This window comes from Pleurodeles waltl, chromosome 9 (genome assembly GCF_031143425.1).
Source record: "Pleurodeles waltl isolate 20211129_DDA chromosome 9, aPleWal1.hap1.20221129, whole genome shotgun sequence".
Lineage (NCBI taxonomy): Eukaryota > Metazoa > Chordata > Amphibia > Caudata > Salamandridae > Pleurodeles > Pleurodeles waltl.
The window spans coordinates 816,151,235-816,170,892 of record NC_090448.1 but is presented as its reverse complement, the minus strand read 5'-3'; the positions used below and the strand labels follow the sequence as shown (position 1 = coordinate 816,170,892).

The 19,658-nt window shown below is 45.2% G+C and overlaps 1 protein-coding gene across 3 annotated transcripts in view; it reads left to right on the top strand.

Moving 5' to 3' along the window:
• COQ8B (coenzyme Q8B) overlaps positions 1-19,658 on the top strand; it is a 115,141-nt gene that overhangs the window by 52,369 nt on the left and 43,114 nt on the right. For all 3 annotated transcript variants that reach the window (XM_069208093.1, XM_069208095.1, XM_069208094.1), the window contains exons 6-8: positions 2,026-2,148; positions 11,807-11,892; positions 13,259-13,399. In XM_069208093.1, the coding sequence (XP_069064194.1) occupies positions 2,026-2,148; positions 11,807-11,892; positions 13,259-13,399 (350 nt within the window). The remainder of the gene's footprint in view (positions 1-2,025; positions 2,149-11,806; positions 11,893-13,258; positions 13,400-19,658) is intronic.

Here is a 19,658-nt window from a genome sequence, read left to right as displayed (position 1 = left end):
ACCACCAACAAGTCCACGAATGGGAAATTCACCCCCAAGTTCTGAACAAGTACTTTCAAATTTGGGGAACACCCCAGATAGATTTGTTCGCAACAAAAGAAAACTCAAAATGCCAAAACTTCGCATCCAGGTACCCACACCGCGAATCACAAGGCAATGCTCTATGGATGAGTTGGTCAAGGATATTTGCGTACGCTTTTCCCCCTCTCCCTCTCCTTCCATATCTAGTAAACAAGTTGAGTCAAAACCAACTCAAACTCATACTGATAGCACCCACATGGGCAAGACAACCTTGGTATACAACTCTACTAGACCTTTCACTAGTACCGCATGTCAAACTACCCAACAGGCCAGATCTGTTAACACAACACAAACAACAGATCAGGCATCCAAACCCAGCATCATTGAATCTGGCAATTTGGCTCCTGAAATCCTAGAATTCGGACACTTAGACCTCACACAAGAATGCATGGAGGTCATAAAACAAGCTAGAAAACCTTCCACTAGACACTGCTATGCATCTAAGTGGAAAAGATTTGTTTACTACTGCCATGCCAATCAAATACAACCATTACATGCCTCTACTAAAGACATAGTAGGATACTTACTACATTTGCAAAAAGCAAATCTCGCTTTTTCATCTATAAAAATACACCTCGCAGCAATATCTGCTTACCTACAAACTACTCATTCATCGTCTCTATTTAGAATACCAGTTATTAAAGCATTCATGGAAGGGCTAAAAAGAATTATACCACCAAGAACACCACCAGTTCCTTCATGGAATCTTAACATCGTCTTAACAAGACTCATGGGTCCACCTTTCGAACCCATGCATTCCTGTGAAATACAATATCTAACCTGGAAGGTCGCATTTCTCATTGCAATCACATCCCTCAGAAGAGTAAGTGAAATACAGGCATTTACCATACAAGAACCATTTATTCAAATACACAACAATAAAATAGTTCTAAGAACAAATCCAAAATTTCTGCCAAAAGTAATCTCACCATTCCATTTAAATCAAACAGTAGAATTGCCAGTGTTCTTCCCACAACCAAATTCTATGGCTGAAAGGGCACTACATACATTAGACATCAAAAGAGCACTAATGTATTACATTGACAGAACAAAGCTAATCAGGAAAACAAAACAACTGTTCATAGCTTTTCAAAAACCACACATAGGAAATCCAATCTCTAAACAAGGCATTGCTAGATGGATAGTCAGATGCATTCAAACATGCTATCTTAAAGCCAAAAGAGAATTGCCTATTACACCAAAGGCACACTCAACCAGAAAGAAAGGTGCTACAATGGCCTTTCTAGGAAACATTCCTATGAGCGAAATATGTAAGGCTGCAACCTGGTCTACGCCTCATACGTTTACTAAACACTACTGTGTAGACGTACTAAATGCACAACAAGCTACAGTGGGCCAAGCTGTACTAAGAACATTATTCCAAACTACTTCAACTCCTACAGGCTAAACCACCGCTTTTAGGGGAGGTAACTGCTTTATAGTCTATGCCAAACATGTGTATCTGCAGCAACATATGCCATCGAACTGAAAATGTCACTTACCCAGTGTACATCTGTTCGTGGCATTAGTCGCTGCAGATTCACATGTACCCTCCCACCTCACCGGGAAGCCTGTAGCCGTTTAGAAGTAGATCATAAATCTTAAACATCTGAACATTTGTAAATAATTATTATAAACTCTTAACGTACATACATATTCACTCCATTGCATGGGCACTATTTATACCAAACAACTCCATCCTCACCCTCTGCGGGGAAAACAATCTAAGATGGAGTCGACGCCCATGCGCAATGGAGCCGAGGAGGGAGGAGTCCTTCGGTCCCGTGACCAAAAAGACTTCTTCGAAGAAAAACAACTTGTAATACTCCGAGCCCAACACCAGGCAGCGGACTGTGCCAAACATGTGAATCTGCAGCGACTAATGCCACGAACAGATGTACACTGGGTAAGTGACATTTTCATTGTGTCTCATTCCTTCTGCAGGAAATGCCTCCCTTTTAGATTCCAACCCATTCCTTTCCGAAGCTAATGCTGAGCGTATTGTAGACACACTCTGCAAGGTTCGGGGAGCAGCTCTGAAGATTGGACAGATGCTGAGCATCCAGGGTAAGAAGTGGCAGCTGGTAGCGTAACTCTTATTTCATAATGATTTGTTGCTTTTTGCTTTGTGCCCTTGAGGTGTGGGAGAAGGCAACATGGGCATCTGAGATCCTCTCTGCACCTCTTTAATGTGTTCCAGTTAGATAGCATGCATGTGCACATACAAGTCTGATCAAAGATACTGAGCCTAATCCTTGATCTGGAATATCCTTACCCAGTGGTTTCATTCAGGTCATGCTAGATGCTTGCATGGTGTTTAAAGTAGCTTAATGACAACCTAAAGGCGCTACAGGTAAAATGCAATGTAGGATGTCTTATAGAGGTGAACGTGAGGTGGGTATGGGGAGAGTTAAGAGAAGTAATTATTTTATTATATAGGTGCAGAATGTGGCTGTTGGACAATTCAAATAATTTACATGAACTGGAGAGGACAAAAGGAGGCATAGGAGGAAGGAAAATATGGGGAAGAGAGAGAACAGAACAGTAGTGTGTTTTCTGCATCTATTAGGGCTTGGTGTTGCGCTGTGTGGGTACTTCAGAGGGTTAGCAGAAAAAAGGAAGAGATAAGAGAGGGAAAGGAACTATTTCCCTGCCTCATATTTATTTATTTTATATACCTGAGGGAAATGAAAGACTCTGAACCACCAACCCAGAGTTGGGCAGGCAACTGAGTTTTCACTGAGTATTGGAGCAGGATTTCAAACAATTACTATAGTAACAATCAAGAAATCAGACCACTAAGCTTAAGATAGCACCCCATTGCTCCCTCACAGTCAGGTCAACAGTCCTAGTCAATTTGCAAAGAGGCTTGGCAATCCATACACGTTCATTAGTAGCACACTTAGTACTCATTTCAGACACTATGGAACATATTACATCAAATCAAAATACCTCAATTTTGAGAAGTGCTGTACGTTTAAGAGGTAGATCAAGGACCTACTTCAGTTAGTGTAACTCAATGTGAGGAGAAACCACATAGGTGAATTCTGCCTTGATTGATTCTTTGACTTTAACCTACTTTGAAGCAAGGCATTCCATGGTGGTGAAACATATTTGAATATTAAGATGTCCCTTTCTTGTAAAAATATATTACTTTATGAATATAAAAGTATTTTACTGGAAAAGTGACTATATTTGGTATTTTATATATCACAATAGTATGTCCATGTGCTGAAGTGCACATTACACAGGAACAGTTATTGCTGTACATTCAAGGAACTATGTGCCCAGGAGGAGTAAGCTCTCTAATATGTAGAATGTGTAGTTCTTTCTTAGATCTGCCTAGAATGTGAATTGGTGTCTTTCGGACAGTTTCATGGTAAGGTAGTGCACACTGGATAGACAAGATTAGTCTGTGGAATAGAGGGCAACCTTGTAGCCGCTCCATCCACAACCCATGCAGTAGCAAGTGTTAAACTATATGGAAACTACAACCCCAGGGGTTTTAATTTGTAGATCAAATTATCAGTTCACTGGAATATCCATTCAGTGTATCGAATTTAATCATAACTTGAATTTACAAATTCATATTTTAAACGCAAAATGGTAATGAAAAATACATTGGTTTAAGTCTTGCAAACAGTTTTTGTATAGAAGTACCCATTGTCTCACATTTAATGAATTAAAAACATTTTTGCCTATGTTTTGCTTCACTGATGACCAAGCTGAAACACTTATACACTGACAAAAAATCTCTGGAATGCGCTTCTTAGTCCAAAGAAGACATTTATTATTTCACTTCGCGAAGTTCGTAAAAGGATATTAGCATGTTGAAAGCACACATTCGAAAATGGTCACAGCAATGAAATAAAAACATGCACAAATGATTCTCCACTGCAATATACACAGCAAATATATGTATCTATATTATAATGCAAAGCAAATAATGAATTACAAAATATGCATCACCGTGAGGCAAGGGCACAACTGCTTCATCTCCCTTCTATTCCGCATCAGATCGCCAGATCCCAAAGTGGATCGAGGAGAGAGAGATAATTATCCTCATGGGAAGTATGACACACTCCAGCATCCTGGATATGCCTGAGATCTACAAACACTCTGTCCCCGCTCCATCTGGTCTCGGCCTCTTATACTTTGAACAAACAAGAGAGGAAAATTCTAGAACCTCCCTGTCACTGCAGAAGTTTATTTATTCAAAAAATGCTGATTGCTTTAGGCTAGCTTTGAAAATAACACTTCAGGACTTGGCCACAATCCCAAGATGCCAATTCAAAACAAGACCATTCCCAGCCGTCTGAGTACATTCTTATCAGCCTAAGCCCTTGGTGGGAAAGAACACAAAAAATAAAAACATGAGCACAGTACAATGTGGAAAACTACTTGCAGCTTTTAACGTGATGGTGTCTAATGCTAAAATGAAGACAATAGGCAAAATTGAGCCAGTGGTCACTAATATGACGGTGTGCTGATAGGCTAAGTGCAATGTGGAGTCAGTGGTCAAAACATAAATATCACTACAGCGTATATATGCAGATATTCCAAAACATGATTGAACATGGTTGCTATCAAATAATATGTAAAACAAATATAAATAATGAAGAAGACTTTTCTGAGTTAGTTGGCCTGTTATAAGTACAGTGTCTGCTGCTAATTTTGATTGATGACTTTGTTGTCCACGGAACAGCAAAGTTTACAGACCATTACCGGGAATGCAGAGCTTGCATTGCCTATTTGTGCAAAGACAGAACATAATGGTAATTTTCAGATTGTTTAGACGAGCAAAAAATTCAGGCTGCTCATATCATTTCGGCACCACTGTAGAATTTGCTTGTCCATTGAAGACTATGCAACAGCTAACGAATTTTCAAGGTACCAGCCAAGACTTAACTCACAGTGAAATCGTAAATGCAATACAATCACCTAATGTCCAGGCAGACTTGGCACTTAACAAAAAATTGGTACATTATTTCTTGCTAAATTACAAGGACGTTCATTTACATTTGAAGGCATTACATCATGCTTACTGCAGCGTTTGGCATGAGCATGTGGAAATGCACAATTGCATATCTATAAGGAAGTGGACACGAGGCAGAAGACACTGGTCCTGTTGAGTGCTGGTAGTTCCCTCCATTGCGAGTGCAGATTGGCCAATCCCCCGGCGGGAGCAGAATAGCTGAGGCCGGGACTGTACACCTGGTCCCCTCTTGAATCTCCAGTCCTTAAGGGAAAAAACAAAGGAGGGCTTTAGCCTTACTGGCAGGCAATGGGCTCCCTCTGTGAAGGAGCCCTTGCCCTGCTTTGGGGCATGTTTAAGATTGCCCAAGGACCTGAAATCAATGGGCGCCACCCAGCAGACAGTGCACTCCTGACCTAGGCGAGGAGTTGTGGTGTCAAAATAAAAATAGATTACCACCCGGACAAGGGGGTAAGAGTCTATACAGCTGACATTGTACCAGGGGAAGCGGCACCCCCACTGCCTGGCCTTGAACTGCCCATGAATCAAAACTGTAAAACGGAGGAATGCTGCTCTCATAAATACCATTCGCCGCAGCCCACAGATTGCTTGGAACCGAATGCTGAGAGTGGCTAGAGAAAACATTCAGTGAGCACTCTGGGACAATACCTTTGAAGTCTGCCACCTGGAAGTTGGATGTTCTTCCACTCCTCACTCTTAACTCCTCATTTGCTTCGCCCTAGGGAAAAAGAGTCAAAAGTTAAACTGGAAATCATTTAATATCTTGATCCCCAGACTTAAGTGAAGTAGAGAGATGTGGTGTGCATATTGCTTGAGGCAGAGGACTGATACAACAAAGTCAAGCAGCCTGGCTCTTTGAAAAATGACCTAGAAAATAAGCATGACAGATCTCAAGCATCGACTGTGATGTTTCTGAGTGCAGCACATGCACAAATAAATAAAATAGATCTGATCTTTGGCGCCATTGCGACAACTAAATTGTCTCTTGAAGCTAAAATTGATGAGGTGGTATTTGACCTAACCTTGCTTTGTGATGGCGAAAAAAAAAGTCCAACCCAGTGGTCAAAGCAGAAGTGGCTATGACAAGTCTGAGACCAGTCACACACTCCATGCACAATCAAAAGCAAGATCTGGCCTAAGAGTTGAGAGGAGGGCTTAGATGGTAGAGCAAAAAGGAACAACATTCAAGTGCTCAGCCAGCTGAAAACTGAAGGCACATATATGGTGATATTCCTAGGAGACTGGATCAAAAAACAAGCTACCATAGAGGATTTCCCTTCCACCCCTTGCCCTTAAAAATGCGCCCAGTGCCTGCATGTCCGCCACCACAAGTAGCTCCCCACGACCTCTACCGGGACCGTAACTACATTCTTCAATGGGCCTGACAAAAAGGCCAAATAGTAGAAAATTCCAAGGTGATACTTTACCCCGACTTCAGTGCTGCAGCCCCAAAAAGGGGGTCCTTATTTACAGAAGTCGAGAGAAGATTGTGAGAAATGGGGTTGCATGTACATTGCTGCTCACAGTGAAATTGAAAATCATGACAGATCAAGGCATGAGATTCTACATGGATCCACAAGAGGTATGGGTGTAGGCCGATCAAAGACTGGCAAATGACCAACCACATAAAAGGCCGATCACTACTGATGTACTCATTGCTGCTGGCAGTCTAGCAGGAGAACTGATCACAAAGACCCACAAAATTACAATTGTAGCTTGAACAATAACAAGCCATTACAATGGTGGCCAGCTTGAGAATGGGCATCCCAAGTATGGAAGTTGAACGTGTGTCCACATCAGGCTCTGAGAACTTCAAACAACACAGGCTAAACATGGTCTCGTATGCAGATGATACCCAACTGATCCTCTCCCTGTCCGGGGACTCTGCAAAGACCAAGAGAAATTTCCGCAACTGGCAGTTGCCTCCTGAATGGAAGCCAGCTGCCTCAAACTCAACTCGGACAAGACAGAGATCCTCATAATTTTCTGCACTCTTTCTGTCTGGAACGACTCCTGGTGACCCACCACACTGGGAAACACCCCGCCCCCACTGATCACGCACGCAAACTTGGCATCATCCTTGGACTCTTCTCTATCCATGACCAGCCAAGTCAACGCCGTCTCATCATCATTCTTCCACACCCTCCTACTCCTGCGAAAGATTTTCAAGAAGATACCCTCTGACAAAAGGAAGACTGTCACCCACTCACTCGTCACTAGTAAACTGGACTCTATGCCAGCATCACCAAGAAACTTCAATCAAGGCTACAAAGAATCCAGAATGCGGCAGCCAGGCTCATCCTGGACATCCCCTGACAGAGCCACATCTCCTCCCACCTCAGAGATCTACACTGGCTCCCAGTCAACAAGCACATCACATACAAACTCCTGATCCACACCTACACGGCCTTCTACCTATCCAACAGACATCTCCGTTCGTCTCAGCTTGCCCTTGCAGCCATCCGCAAGATCTGGAAAAGCGCAGCAGGAGGAAGATCCTTCTCCTGCCTAGCAGCCCTGACATGAAACACACTACCTCGCAAGCTCAGGCAAACCGCATCACTGAAGCAGTTCAGGAAGGACCTCAAGACCTGGCTCTTCAACTAAGCAGCACACCCACAAACAGCGCCTTGAGACCCTACGGGTAATTAACCCTACGGGTAATTAACCCTTGGTACCATGGATAAGAACAGTAGTAACTTTGCATCTTACTGCTGCAGGAGGAACCCCTTGCCGGGGTGATAGGCCAGTTAGAATGAAACATCCACAGGGGTGTGAGGAGCTTGAAGGAAGGGAAATGAATGGGTGAGTGGGTGGCCAACCACCGGGCTGATCTGAGAGTGTTCCATATTTGGCTCAACAACATGAGGATTGGTGATTTAGTGGGAAGATTAGCTGATATCAGTTTTGATGGAGAGCTATAGCTCTGCTGTCCAGGAAGACCAATTTATTGGAATTGTTATTTTGTTTCATATTAATTTGGGAGCTGACAGCCTCCACATGTCAAATCCCAGTGATTTGAAGAGGTTGGCGCTTAGCAAGCGAGAAGCGCACTACTCTGAATTCAGATTTGGGGAATATAAGAGGCTCAAATGGAGACCTGCATTTTCAATGCAATGGGTCTCGTGTTTGCTCGAGTTAGATCTATTAGCGTTGTAAATTCCTAACTGGAATTTTCTTGCCACACAAATTGAAAATGAAAAGTAAAACAATTGTCATAAGCAAGCCCATTCGAAGTGCCATGTCCTCCATGAGCCAGAGAGTGAAGAAGAGACACAAAAGGAAAAAGAAGATTGCTTGCAGTCAAACGTATCAGCAATCGTGCAATTATCCATGTAACAGGGTCGATGGTTAAGGCGGTAACAAAAATGCCCCAAGGAGGGAGAAACATAAACCATTTACCAATGATGATAAAGGATTTTTGAAAGGCAAGCTGATGAATGAGTGATAGTGAAGGGAGTGCAGTGGACGTGGTTAAAAGTGCTCAACCAAAAAAGTGATTATAAATTGCAAACCTACTTAACCAAATAATTTTACTCCATGACGATGTATCATTGCAGAGGGGCCAGTTATATTACCCTACAGTTTTCCAGTTACACCCAAGCGGTACTTATATATAATAGGCTTGTGTTCCTATTTCAGTATTCAAACTGAATTCAGGAATAAGGGTGGAAGATTCTTAATCATGAATGGTAAGTTATTTGGTGAGAATATCGTCCTTGTAAACGTCTACGCTTCAAACATATATCAAGCAAAATTCCTGCTGAATATCATGCATCACTTAACACGGTTCTCATCTGCCATTGGAGGTGGGGGGATTTTAAATGCATAAAGAATATAGAACTGGACAGGTCACATCTGCCACTGCCCAGAGCAGTGGTACACAAAGCGGCAAAAGCCTTTTACGAATAGCTCAACAGTTGGCACCTAGTAGACTCTGGGTGAGCACACCACTCAAACCCCAGAGACTATTCTTATTTCCCTAGTGTACATGAATTGCACCTGCAATTAGATACATTTATTTTCTTAACCCAAATACATGCAAATGTGTGCAATATGGAATCGTAAAACGTATCTTATCGGACCACAACCTTTACTCATAGGCATGGACTGGAAAATAAATCCAGAGCTAGTAGAGGACCAGGTATTTTAAGAGTGGAGACCGGATATAAAAAATTACTTACTGAACAATAGAAACAGCACCTCTTTGCTCCTTGTAGAGTGGGATGCTTTAAGGCTGTTGTGAGAGGCTGCAATAGTAGGGGTCTGCCCAACTTAGGCAGGTAACCAACATGAAAACGTTGTGGACAACTAGAGACAGGTTAGAGAGACTGGAGAAACAATCCTCCTTTTTGGAGGCCAAAGAGAAACAAGCACAAGTGATGTTTCACCTACCTAGTTGGCACTTCATGGAGCTACCTCACGATTAGGAAATTATGGAAGGCTAGCCCCAATGAACCCATGACACACACGCAACCATTAGCTGTTTTGTGTATCCCAACAGGCAAACCCCACACATTGCCCTTGCACTACTACACCAATTGAAGGCCCCACTGACTGCTCTAAAGTAAAATTGGGAAATTGATCTGGGTAAATATATCTCATAAGATTTGTTCGCAACTACATTTTGAAGTGGCCCAGGTGGCTCTTTGAACACAAAATTTAGATTAATCTACTTTTACCACTTCCATACAGTCTACTTAATCCATAGAATGAAAAATAAGATGGCCAGGCTAAGTCTCCAGACGCAGCATAGAAAGAATACATTCCCAGCATATGGTCTGGAGCTGCCTGACATTCTGAGATTCTCAAACTAATGGGAAAGGGTGATGCATCTAATCAGGGAGGTGACTGATAGACATATTGAGCTGCAAACAGAAGGCTGTATCTTGGGATCCTACCCGAGACCCAAAGGAAAAAGAGTCACCTAGCCCTGGCCTGGGTTCTAGCGAAAAGACAAATCCTTGTGATCTGGAAATGCACGTTTTGGATTCAGGAAGTAATTAATATGGCCAAAGAGCCCCTCCTGAATAGGGTTTTGAAGTGAGGAAAATGAAGCCCTAATTGCTGAACTGTCAGTTATCCCCTTTCGTAAACAGTGCCTCACCTTTTCTACCCTAGAGACCAGGTATATGCTAGTTATATGTTGCATTGAATGTGTATAAGAGACTGCATGACTCCCATCCGACCCCTCGTACCCATTGTTTTGCATTTGACCTTATTAGGAACTGAGCCAGAAGGGTTGATGATCAATTTCATGCCAAAAAGCAGACTGAAATCCTCATTGTTGCACATTAATTCCACATATACAGTGTGATGTACTACAGATTGGATAGTGGTGATTTCATCTTGTATACTGTTGAATGGGCAATTAATCTAATGTTAATTGATGAAGAACAATAAGAATGTTTTTAATTAAAAAAAGAGTTGGACTGAGATCTATGCCCCGCGTGAGTTGTTGTCATCAGCCTCCTATCCCAGAATGTCTTAGCTTGCGTGTTAGAACTGAGTTGCTTTGCCAAGGTATAAGTGGAGTGTCACTTGCACATGCTAAAAAGCTTGAAGGATGATCCATTTGGTGGGGTTCTGTCTCTCACTGCCTCCAGACCAGTTGGCAGTGTTAAGTCTAAAATTCCATACCTGCACAGGCAGATGCTGCTGATGTATGCTGTAAACGGAAGCATCCTAACCTCGGGGTGCTTCATTTACAATATTTGACACTGAGAACAATGCCCTGATGGTTGCTCATTATTTCCATTGTCCTTAAGTTAGTAACCACAAGTGTTTTTGGCTTTTCATCAAGTGGGTTTATTTATTTATTTTTTCATGTGTTTTTTTTTATTTGTAATTATTATTATTTTTGATATATAATAACCTGTGCAGCCCAGTTCTCCCTTCAGTGCAACTGTTCCCTTCCTGCGCCTGTGTACCCACTTCTTGTGGTTCAAAAGCTATACCTTTCTCCTTGATCCCTTCTGCCTGTTTGTTTTCCATACGGGTTAATTTCTTATGAGCAGTATTGAAGCACCTTCTCCACCTTCTGTCTGCCGTGCCACCCACTTTGTTGGTCCGACCTTCGCCACCTTCTACATACTGTTCTTTTCTCTGTATTCTTTTATAACTGGTGGCTGCCTAGTCTTGTTCGTAGGCTTTCGGTCTGGTGTTCAGGTCTATTGCTGCTGTTAGTGATCTCCCCACCTTTTCGTGGCCATCTACACAGCCTTTTTTGAACATGGAATACAACTGCTCCCTCATGCTACCTGTGTGAGGTAGGTTCTGTTTGTTGTTTTTATCATTGTTCTTATACGTGTCCCTGGAAACTACTTGTTGATTTTGAATTACAGTTTTTCACTTGATGTTAATACTAAAGAGTGATATAGAATCTTATTTGTTTTCTGTGTGCCAACATAAACTGTCTGATATCTTGGTGAAGCCCACTTCTCATGCTCTTCTGACGACCTCTGGTTAGCGGCCTGAGCTGTCTTGCCAAGGCTTGCCGTGGGCCTTGTCCCTATTGAAGTGAGGGAGGGTTATGTTGGGAGCCTGGTGGTTTATAGAGAAGGATGGTTTGCCATGGCAGGTGGTGAATGATGAATTGGGAATGGCTGTACTTGTTCGCTCTGACGTAAATGGAGTTGATCTCCATGGGAAAAAGGAGACCATTATTTCTTTGATATTCTTGCTTGTCTAGTCTCAGGACATTATTATAAAATGGTTAACTTCTTGCAGATAACAGCTTCATCAGCCCGCAGCTCCAGAAGATCTTTGAGCGTGTAAGACAAAGCGCTGACTTCATGCCAGCCTGGCAAATGACGGTGAGTGTTACACAAAAGCATTGAGAGTGTGCATCTACTGCCTCCGAAGAGTTTAATATGTGAAAGTTGAACTTACCTTTCATCACATGCTGTGCAACACAGTGCATCCCTCAGCCATGGTTAACCGATGTATAAATACTAAAACAAACACATTCAGAAGTGAAGAATCCATGTAGCAGCCAGTATAGGGATGTGTAGCCATATATTTGTAATGAGGGGAACATCTTATGAAGTATGTATTGCAGTTCACACTTGAGGCTCTTAAGTATGTAGTTAACCAAACATGGTTCACAGTAAGCCAACAAGGACTTAATTAGATTAAAAGTAAGTCCAACCTCAGCAACAACATAGTCCGCAATCAAGTTATTCTTTTTTTTTTTTCCTCAGATTGTCCAAAATCTTCAGCAAACTCCTCTAAAGATAGATCTAGTGTTGTTTCTGTTAATTATATGCATGTTTTGACATTCGCCTTCAAATGCAAGATTTATTTCTTATGTTCAATACATGTGGGTATATGTAAAGATTGAAAAGTCCAGGTATTTCTGTAACTGTTAATGCCTCATGTACATTAATTTGTATTTTGAAAAAATGTTATCTAGCTTGCAAAATAAATACAAAATATGACACTCCTCTCCGATGGCCTGCCTCCATGTAGCTTTAAAAGGTAGGTGTGTTCTTTTGCTGCAAATTTCCTCTCCCCTACTCTGAATATGAAGCCCATAGTGCTGTAAGACTTTAAATGACATTAGGGAAATGCTATCTCTTAAGCTATTTGTTGGGGGGTACAGCTGTGATTTACATGGGTGAGGCTATTGGTGATTAGGATTGTTTTCAGCTGTTTACTATTTTGGATCCAGAATGGCTCTTTTGAAAACTGTTTAGCAACTCAGCTGCTGAGCACTTTTTTATTGATACATTGTGTGGGTGCGGGGTACTCCTTCCTAGAAGTGATTGTGGAAAGGCCTAAAAGCATGTTAGTTCCCACCAGCGTTTTCCAGAAATTTTAAATTGCATTTAAGTATCCAGCCAACAATACATTTTCTCTTTATGTGCTTATTTTCCTTGATAAATAGTTTTATAAACCGATATATATTTATAGATTTTTTTTTATTGTTATTAAATATACCTGTAATTGTATGGCTTGGTTCTTTGATCCTTCTTCGTGGTTTTCTGGTACATTATGGATTCTTTGGCTGGAACTTTAATTAAATTTGCCCCTAATTGTCACAGTGTGTTTTTGCTGGCAAGTGGATCTTCTCATTGTTTTCTAAATCTGCCTGAACACTACTGACTCTGCCTTTGACAGAAACCCATGAATGCACTGAAGACAAACAGATTATTTATTGTATCCTTATTGGCTTTACAGAAAGTGCTTGTGGAGGAGCTTGGCCCAGACTGGAGGGATAACCTGCTCCTTTTTGAGGATAAACCTTTTGCTGCTGCTTCTATTGGGCAAGTCCATCTGGGAAGACTGAACAGTGGGCGAGAGGTGGCCATGAAGATCCAGGTGAGTGCAGTAGCTTATACTGTGTTCATTGGTTCGTAATATGGTGAGCAATGAGAGATTGTACTTTATAGTTCAAGAGAGAAAGATAATGTTCACCGCCTAAAGCCCATTTTTTAAAAAAAAATTTTTTTTTAGAACCACTACCCCCTCTTTTAGTACAACAAACTTGCGACCTACATAGCTTTAACAGATCAGATGGGAGCATTATCATTTACAGACATCACATTTTAAATTAAAATGATCACAAAATTTACGCAGGCATACAGTTTTATTGCTAAAACTATATTGGACACAAATTACGTGTGTGGAAATTGTGCTTCAGTGAGTATTATTTGTGGGTCACTAAATAGTGTTCTGAGCCTATTAAAATATTTTTTCTATCACAATTCAGATTTACAAAAAGCATGCTTAGTTTTTTCTTTTCTAACTGAATGTGTATTGTTCATTTACAGATACTTACTCTTTGTTTTGCGTTATGAAAAAAAAATGACATCCTACAGCCTTTCTATTCAATCTTCATGTAGGCCAGCAAGACTGTCACACTTTACCTTTCTATCTCTGACTGCAAATTAAGAAGAGTTTACAAACTTTAGTACTCCTATTAAAAGCAGCAGAAGACATAGCCTGACATTTGACCTCTGTCTTGAAAGTGCAGCAAATGTGACAAGGTAAATATAGAATTTAAAGGCATTTTTATTTATTGTTTGGACTTTCTGACCCACCAAAAATCAATTTGTAACCCAGTTTCGGAACCACAGGTCTAAAGCATTGTCTCAAAAGATTGTCAGAAGTTGCTGTCAGGGATGTCACCTTGAAACAATATATATCTCAAAGTGGCTGTACTGTTGAACCCTTCAGTAGAGTGGGGTGGAATTGAGTAGGGATGGAGTAGGATGGATTAGATTGCTGTGGGTGTGGCGAGGGATGGATTGCATGAGGTGGGGTGAAATGGATTGAGTGGGGTAGATTATTGTGGGGTGGAATGGATTGGAGTAGGGTGGGATGGAGTAGGGGTAGATTGGAGTAAACTGGAGAGGGTCTAATTCGAGTAGGGTGGAGTGCAATGAGGTGGAATGGATTGGCGTGGGTTCGGGTGGATTGATTAGGCTGGATTGAATTGAGGTAGACTGGATTGGGGTGGACTGGATTAAGATGGATTGGATTCGGGTTTAGTGGATTAAAGTGAGGTAAATTGTATTTGGCTGAATTGGGGTTGATTGGATTACGGTGAGGTGAATTGGAGTGGGACGGATTGTTTTGGATTGGAGTGAGACGAATTGTTTTGGGTTGGAGTGGGGCGGATTGTTTTGGGTTGGAGTGGGGCGGATTGTTTTGGGTTGGAGTGGGGCGGATTGTTTTGGGTTGGAGTGGGGCGGATTGTTTTGGGTTGGAGTGGGGCGGGCGGATTGTTTTGGGCTGGAGTGGGGCGGGCGGATTGTTTTGGGTTGGAGTGGGGCGGGCGGATTGTTTTGGGTTGGAGTGGGACGGGGCGGATTGTTTTGGGTTGGAGTGGGACGGGCGGATTGTTTTGGGTTGGAGTGGGACGGGCGGATTGTTTTGGGTTTGAGTGGGACGGGGCGGATTGTTTTGGGTTGGAGTGGGGCGGGCGTATTGTTTTGGGGTTGGAGTGGGGCGGGGCGGATTGTTTTGGGGTTGGAGTGGGGCGGGGCGGATTGTTTTGGGTTGGAGTGGGGCAGGGCGGATTGTTTTGGGTTGGAGTGGGGCGGGGCGGATTGTTTTGGGTTGGAGTGGGGCGGGGCGGATTGTTTTGGGTTGGAGTGGGGCGGGGCGGATTGTTTTGGGTTGGAGTGGGGCGGGGCGGATTGTTTTGGGTTGGAGTGGGGCGGGCGGATTGTTTTGGGTTGGAGTGGGGCGGATTGTTTTGGGTTGGAGTGGGGCGGGCGGATTGTTTTGGGTTGGAGTGGGGCGGGCGGATTGTTTTGGATTGGAGTGGGGCGGGGCGGATTGTTTTGGATTGGAGTGGGGCAGGCAGATAGTTTTGGATTGGAGTGGGGCAGGCAGATAGTTTTGGATTGGAGTGGGGCGGACAGATAGTTTTGGATTGGAGTGGGGCGGACAGATAGTTTTGGATTGGAGTGGGGCGGACAGATAGTTTTGGATTGGAGTGGGGCGGACAGATAGTTTTGGATTGGAGTGGGGCGGACAGATAGTTTTGGATTGGAGTGGGGCGGACAGATAGTTTTGGATTGGAGTGGGGCGGACAGATAGTTTTGGATTGGAGTGGGGCGGACAGATAGTTTTGGATTGGAGTGGGGCGGACAGATAGTTTTGGATTGGAGTGGGGCGGACAGATAGTTTTGGATTGGAGTGGGGCGGACAGATAGTTTTGGATTGGAGTGGGGCGGGGCGGATTGTATTGTATTGGATTGGATTGGATTGGATTGGAGCGGAGCGTGGGCGGGGCGGGTTGTTTTGGATTGGATTGGAGCGGAGCGTGGGCGGGGCGGGTTGTTTTGGATTGGATTGGAGCGGAGCGTGGGCGGGGCGGGTTGTTTTGGATTGGATTGGAGCGGAGCGTGGGCGGGGCGGGTTGTTTTGGATTGGATTGGAGCGGAGCGTGGGCGGGGCGGGTTGTTTTGGATTGGAGCGGAGCGTGGGCGGGGCGGGTTGTTTTGGATTGGATTGGAGCGTGGGCGGGCGGGTTGTATTGGATTGGATTGGAGCGTGGGCGGGCGGATTGTTTTGGATTGGATTGGATTGGAGCGTGGGCGGGCGGATTGTTTTGGATTGGATTGGATTGGAGCGTGGGCGGGCGGATTGTTTTGGATTGGATTGGAGCGTGGGCGGGCGGATTGTTTTGGATTGGATTGGAGCATGGGCGGGGCGGATTGTATTGGATTGGATTGGAGCGTGGGCGGGTCTGATTGGATTGGATTGGAGCGTGGGCGGGGCGGATTGGATTGGATTGGATTGGATTGGAGCGTGGGCGGATTGGATTGGATTGGATTGGATTGGAGCGTGGGCGGGGCGGATTGTTTTGGATTGGATTGGAGCGTGGGCAGGGCGGATTGTTTTGGATTGGATTGGAGCGTGGGCGGGGCGGATTGTTTTGGATTGGATTGGATTGGAGCGTGGGCGGGGCGGATTGTTTTGGATTGGATTGGATTGGATTGGATTGGAGCGTGGGCGGGGCGGATTGTTTTGGATTGGATTGGATTGGAGCGTGGGCGGGGCGGATTGTTTTGGATTGGATTGGAGCATGGGCGGATTGTTTTGGATTGGAGCGTGGGCGGGGCGGATTGTTTTGGATTGGATTGGATTGGAGCGTGGGCGGAACGGATTGGATTGGATTGGAGCGTGGGCGGGGCGGATTGGATTGGATTGGAGCGTGGGCGGATTGGATTGGATTGGAGCGTGGGCGGGGCGGATAGTTTTGGATTGGATTGGATTGGAGCGTGGGCGGGGCGGCTAGTTTTGGATTGGATTGGATTGGAGCGTGGGCGGGGCGGATAGTTTTGGATTGGATTGGAGCATGGGCGGATAGGATTGGATTGGAGCATGGGCGGGGCGGATAGTTTTGGATTGGATTGGAGCGTGGGCGGGGCGGATAGTTTTGGATTGGATTGGAGCGTGGGCGGATTGTTTTGGATTGGATTGGAGCGTGGGCGGGGCGGATTGTTTTGGATTGGATTGGAGCGTGGGCGGGGCGGATTGTTTTGGATTGGATTGGAGCGTGGGCGGGGCGGATTGTTTTGGATTGGATTGGAGCGTGGGCAGGGCGGATTGTTTTGGATTGGAGCATGGGCGGGGCGGATTGTTTTGGATTGGATTGGAGCGTGGGCGGGCGGATTGTTTTGGATTGGATTGGAGCGGAGCGTGGGCGGGATGGATTGTTTTGGATTGGATTGGAGCGTGGGCGGGGCGGGTTGTTTTGGATTGGATTGGATTGGATTGGAGCGTGGGCGGGGTGGATTGGATTGGAGCGTGGGCGGATTGTTTTGGATTGGATTGGAGCGTGGCGGATTGTTTTGGATTGGATTGGAGCGTGGGCGGGGCGGATTGTTTTGGATTGGATTGGATTGGAGCGTGGGCGGGGCGGATTGGATTGGATTGGAGCGTGGGCGGGGCGGATTGTTTTGGATTGGATTGGATTGGAGCGTGGGCGGGGCGGATTGTTTTGGATTGGATTGGATTGTATTGGATTGGAGCGTGTGCGGGGCAGATTGTATTGGATTGGAGCGTGGGCGGGGTGGATTGTTTTGGATTGGATTGGATTTGGGCGGGGCGGATTGTTTTGGATTGGATTGGAGCGTGGGTGGGGCGGATTGTTTTGGATTGGAGCGTGGGTGGGGCGGATTGTTTTGGATTGGATTGGAACGTGGACGGGGCGGATTGTTTTGGATTGGATTGGAGCGTGGGTGGGGCGGATTGTTTTGGATTGGATTGGAGGCCGGGCGGATTGTTTTGGATTGGATTGGATTGGATTGGAGCGTGGGCGGGGCGGATTGGATTGTATTGGAGCGTGGGCGGATTGGATTGGATTGGAGCGTGGGCGGGGTGGATAGTTTTGGATTGGATTGGATTGGATTGGAGCGTGGGCGGGGCGGATAGTTTTGGATTGGATTGGAGCGTGGGCGGGGCGGATAGTTTTGGATTGGATTGGAGCGTGGGCGGGGCGGATAGTTTTGGATTGGAGCGTGGGCGGGGCGGATAGTTTTGGATTGGAGCGTGGGCGGGGCGGATAGTTTTGGATTGGATTGGAGCGTGGGCGGGGCGGATAGTTTTGGATTGGATTGGATTGGATTGGAGCGTGGGCGGGGCGGATAGTATTGGATTGGATTGGAGCGTGGGCGGGGTGGATTGTTTTGGATTGGATTGGAGCGTGGGCGGGGTGGATTGTTTTGGATTGGATTGGAGCGTGGGCGGGGCGGATTGTTTTGGATTGGATTGGATTGGAGCGTGGGCGGGGCGGATTGTATTGGATTGGATTGGATTGGAGCGTGGGCGGGGCGGATTGTTTTGGATTGGATTGGAGCGTGGGCGGGGCGGATTGTTTTGGATTGGATTGGAGCGTGGGCGGGGCGGATTGTTTTGGATTGGATTGGAGCGTGGGCGGGGCGGATTGTTTTGGATTGGATTGGAGCGTGGGCGGGGTGGATTGTTTTGGATTGGATTGGAGCGTGGCAGATAGTTTTGGATTGGATTGGAGCGTGGGCGGGAGCAGATAGTTTTGGATTGGATTGGAGCGTGGGCGGGGCGGATAGTTTTGGATTGGATTGGAGCGTGGGCGGGCTGTTTTGGAATGGGGTGGGCTGGATTGGATTGGATTGGGGTGGGGTGGGGCGGGCTGTTTTGGAATGGGGTGGGGTGGGGTGGTCTGTATTGGATTGGGGTGGGGCGGGCTGTATGGGATTGTATTGGGAGGGGCGTGCTGTTTTGGATTGGGGTGGGGCGGGCTGTTTTGGATTGGGGTGGGGTGGGGCGGGCTGTTTTGGATTGTATTGGGGTGGGGCGGGCTGTATTGGATCGGGGTGGGGTGGGGCGGGCTGTATTGGATCGGATCGGGGTGGGGCGGGCTGTATTGGATCGGGGTGGGGTGGGGCGGGCTGTTTTGGATTTGGGTGGGGTACATTGGAGTGGGGCAGATTGTAGTGGGGTGGGGTGGATTGGAGTCGGGTGAATTGGGGGTGAGATGGATTGGATCGGGCAGATTGGAGTGGGGACAGTTGTTTTGGATTAGAGTAGGGCGTATTGGAGTGGGCAGGTGGTTTTGGATTAGAGTAGGGTTTATTGGAGTGGGCAGGTGGTTTTGGATTAGAGTAGGGCGTATTGGAGTGGGCAGGTGGTTTTGGATTAAAGTGGGGAAGATTGATTTGGATTGGAGTGGAGCAGATTGGAGTGGGCTGAGTTAGGAAGATTGTAGTGTGGTGATTTGGAGTTGATTGGGGCAAGTGGTTTGGATTGGAGTGGGTTCAATTGGTGTGGGGTGAAGTTGGGTGGATTGGCATGCATTGGAGTGGGCTGGATTAGGGTGTACTGCACGATTATGTGTTAAAGCACCATTTCAGAAATTACACATAAGAAAGAGTTGCTTTGCACACACCTTTTGTTTGCATGGCACTAAGAGTTAATAAAAAGGATGCAATAGTACCTCAATCTTGTATGGATCCGCGGACAGAGCAGATGAATTAGAATCAATCTTTGCTTGGTCTCTCTTGCACGGTAAGGAACGGATGTGATGTTTTCAGTGATTTGGTAAATTGCAAGGAAGAAGGGCACTATTGCCAACAAATGGTAA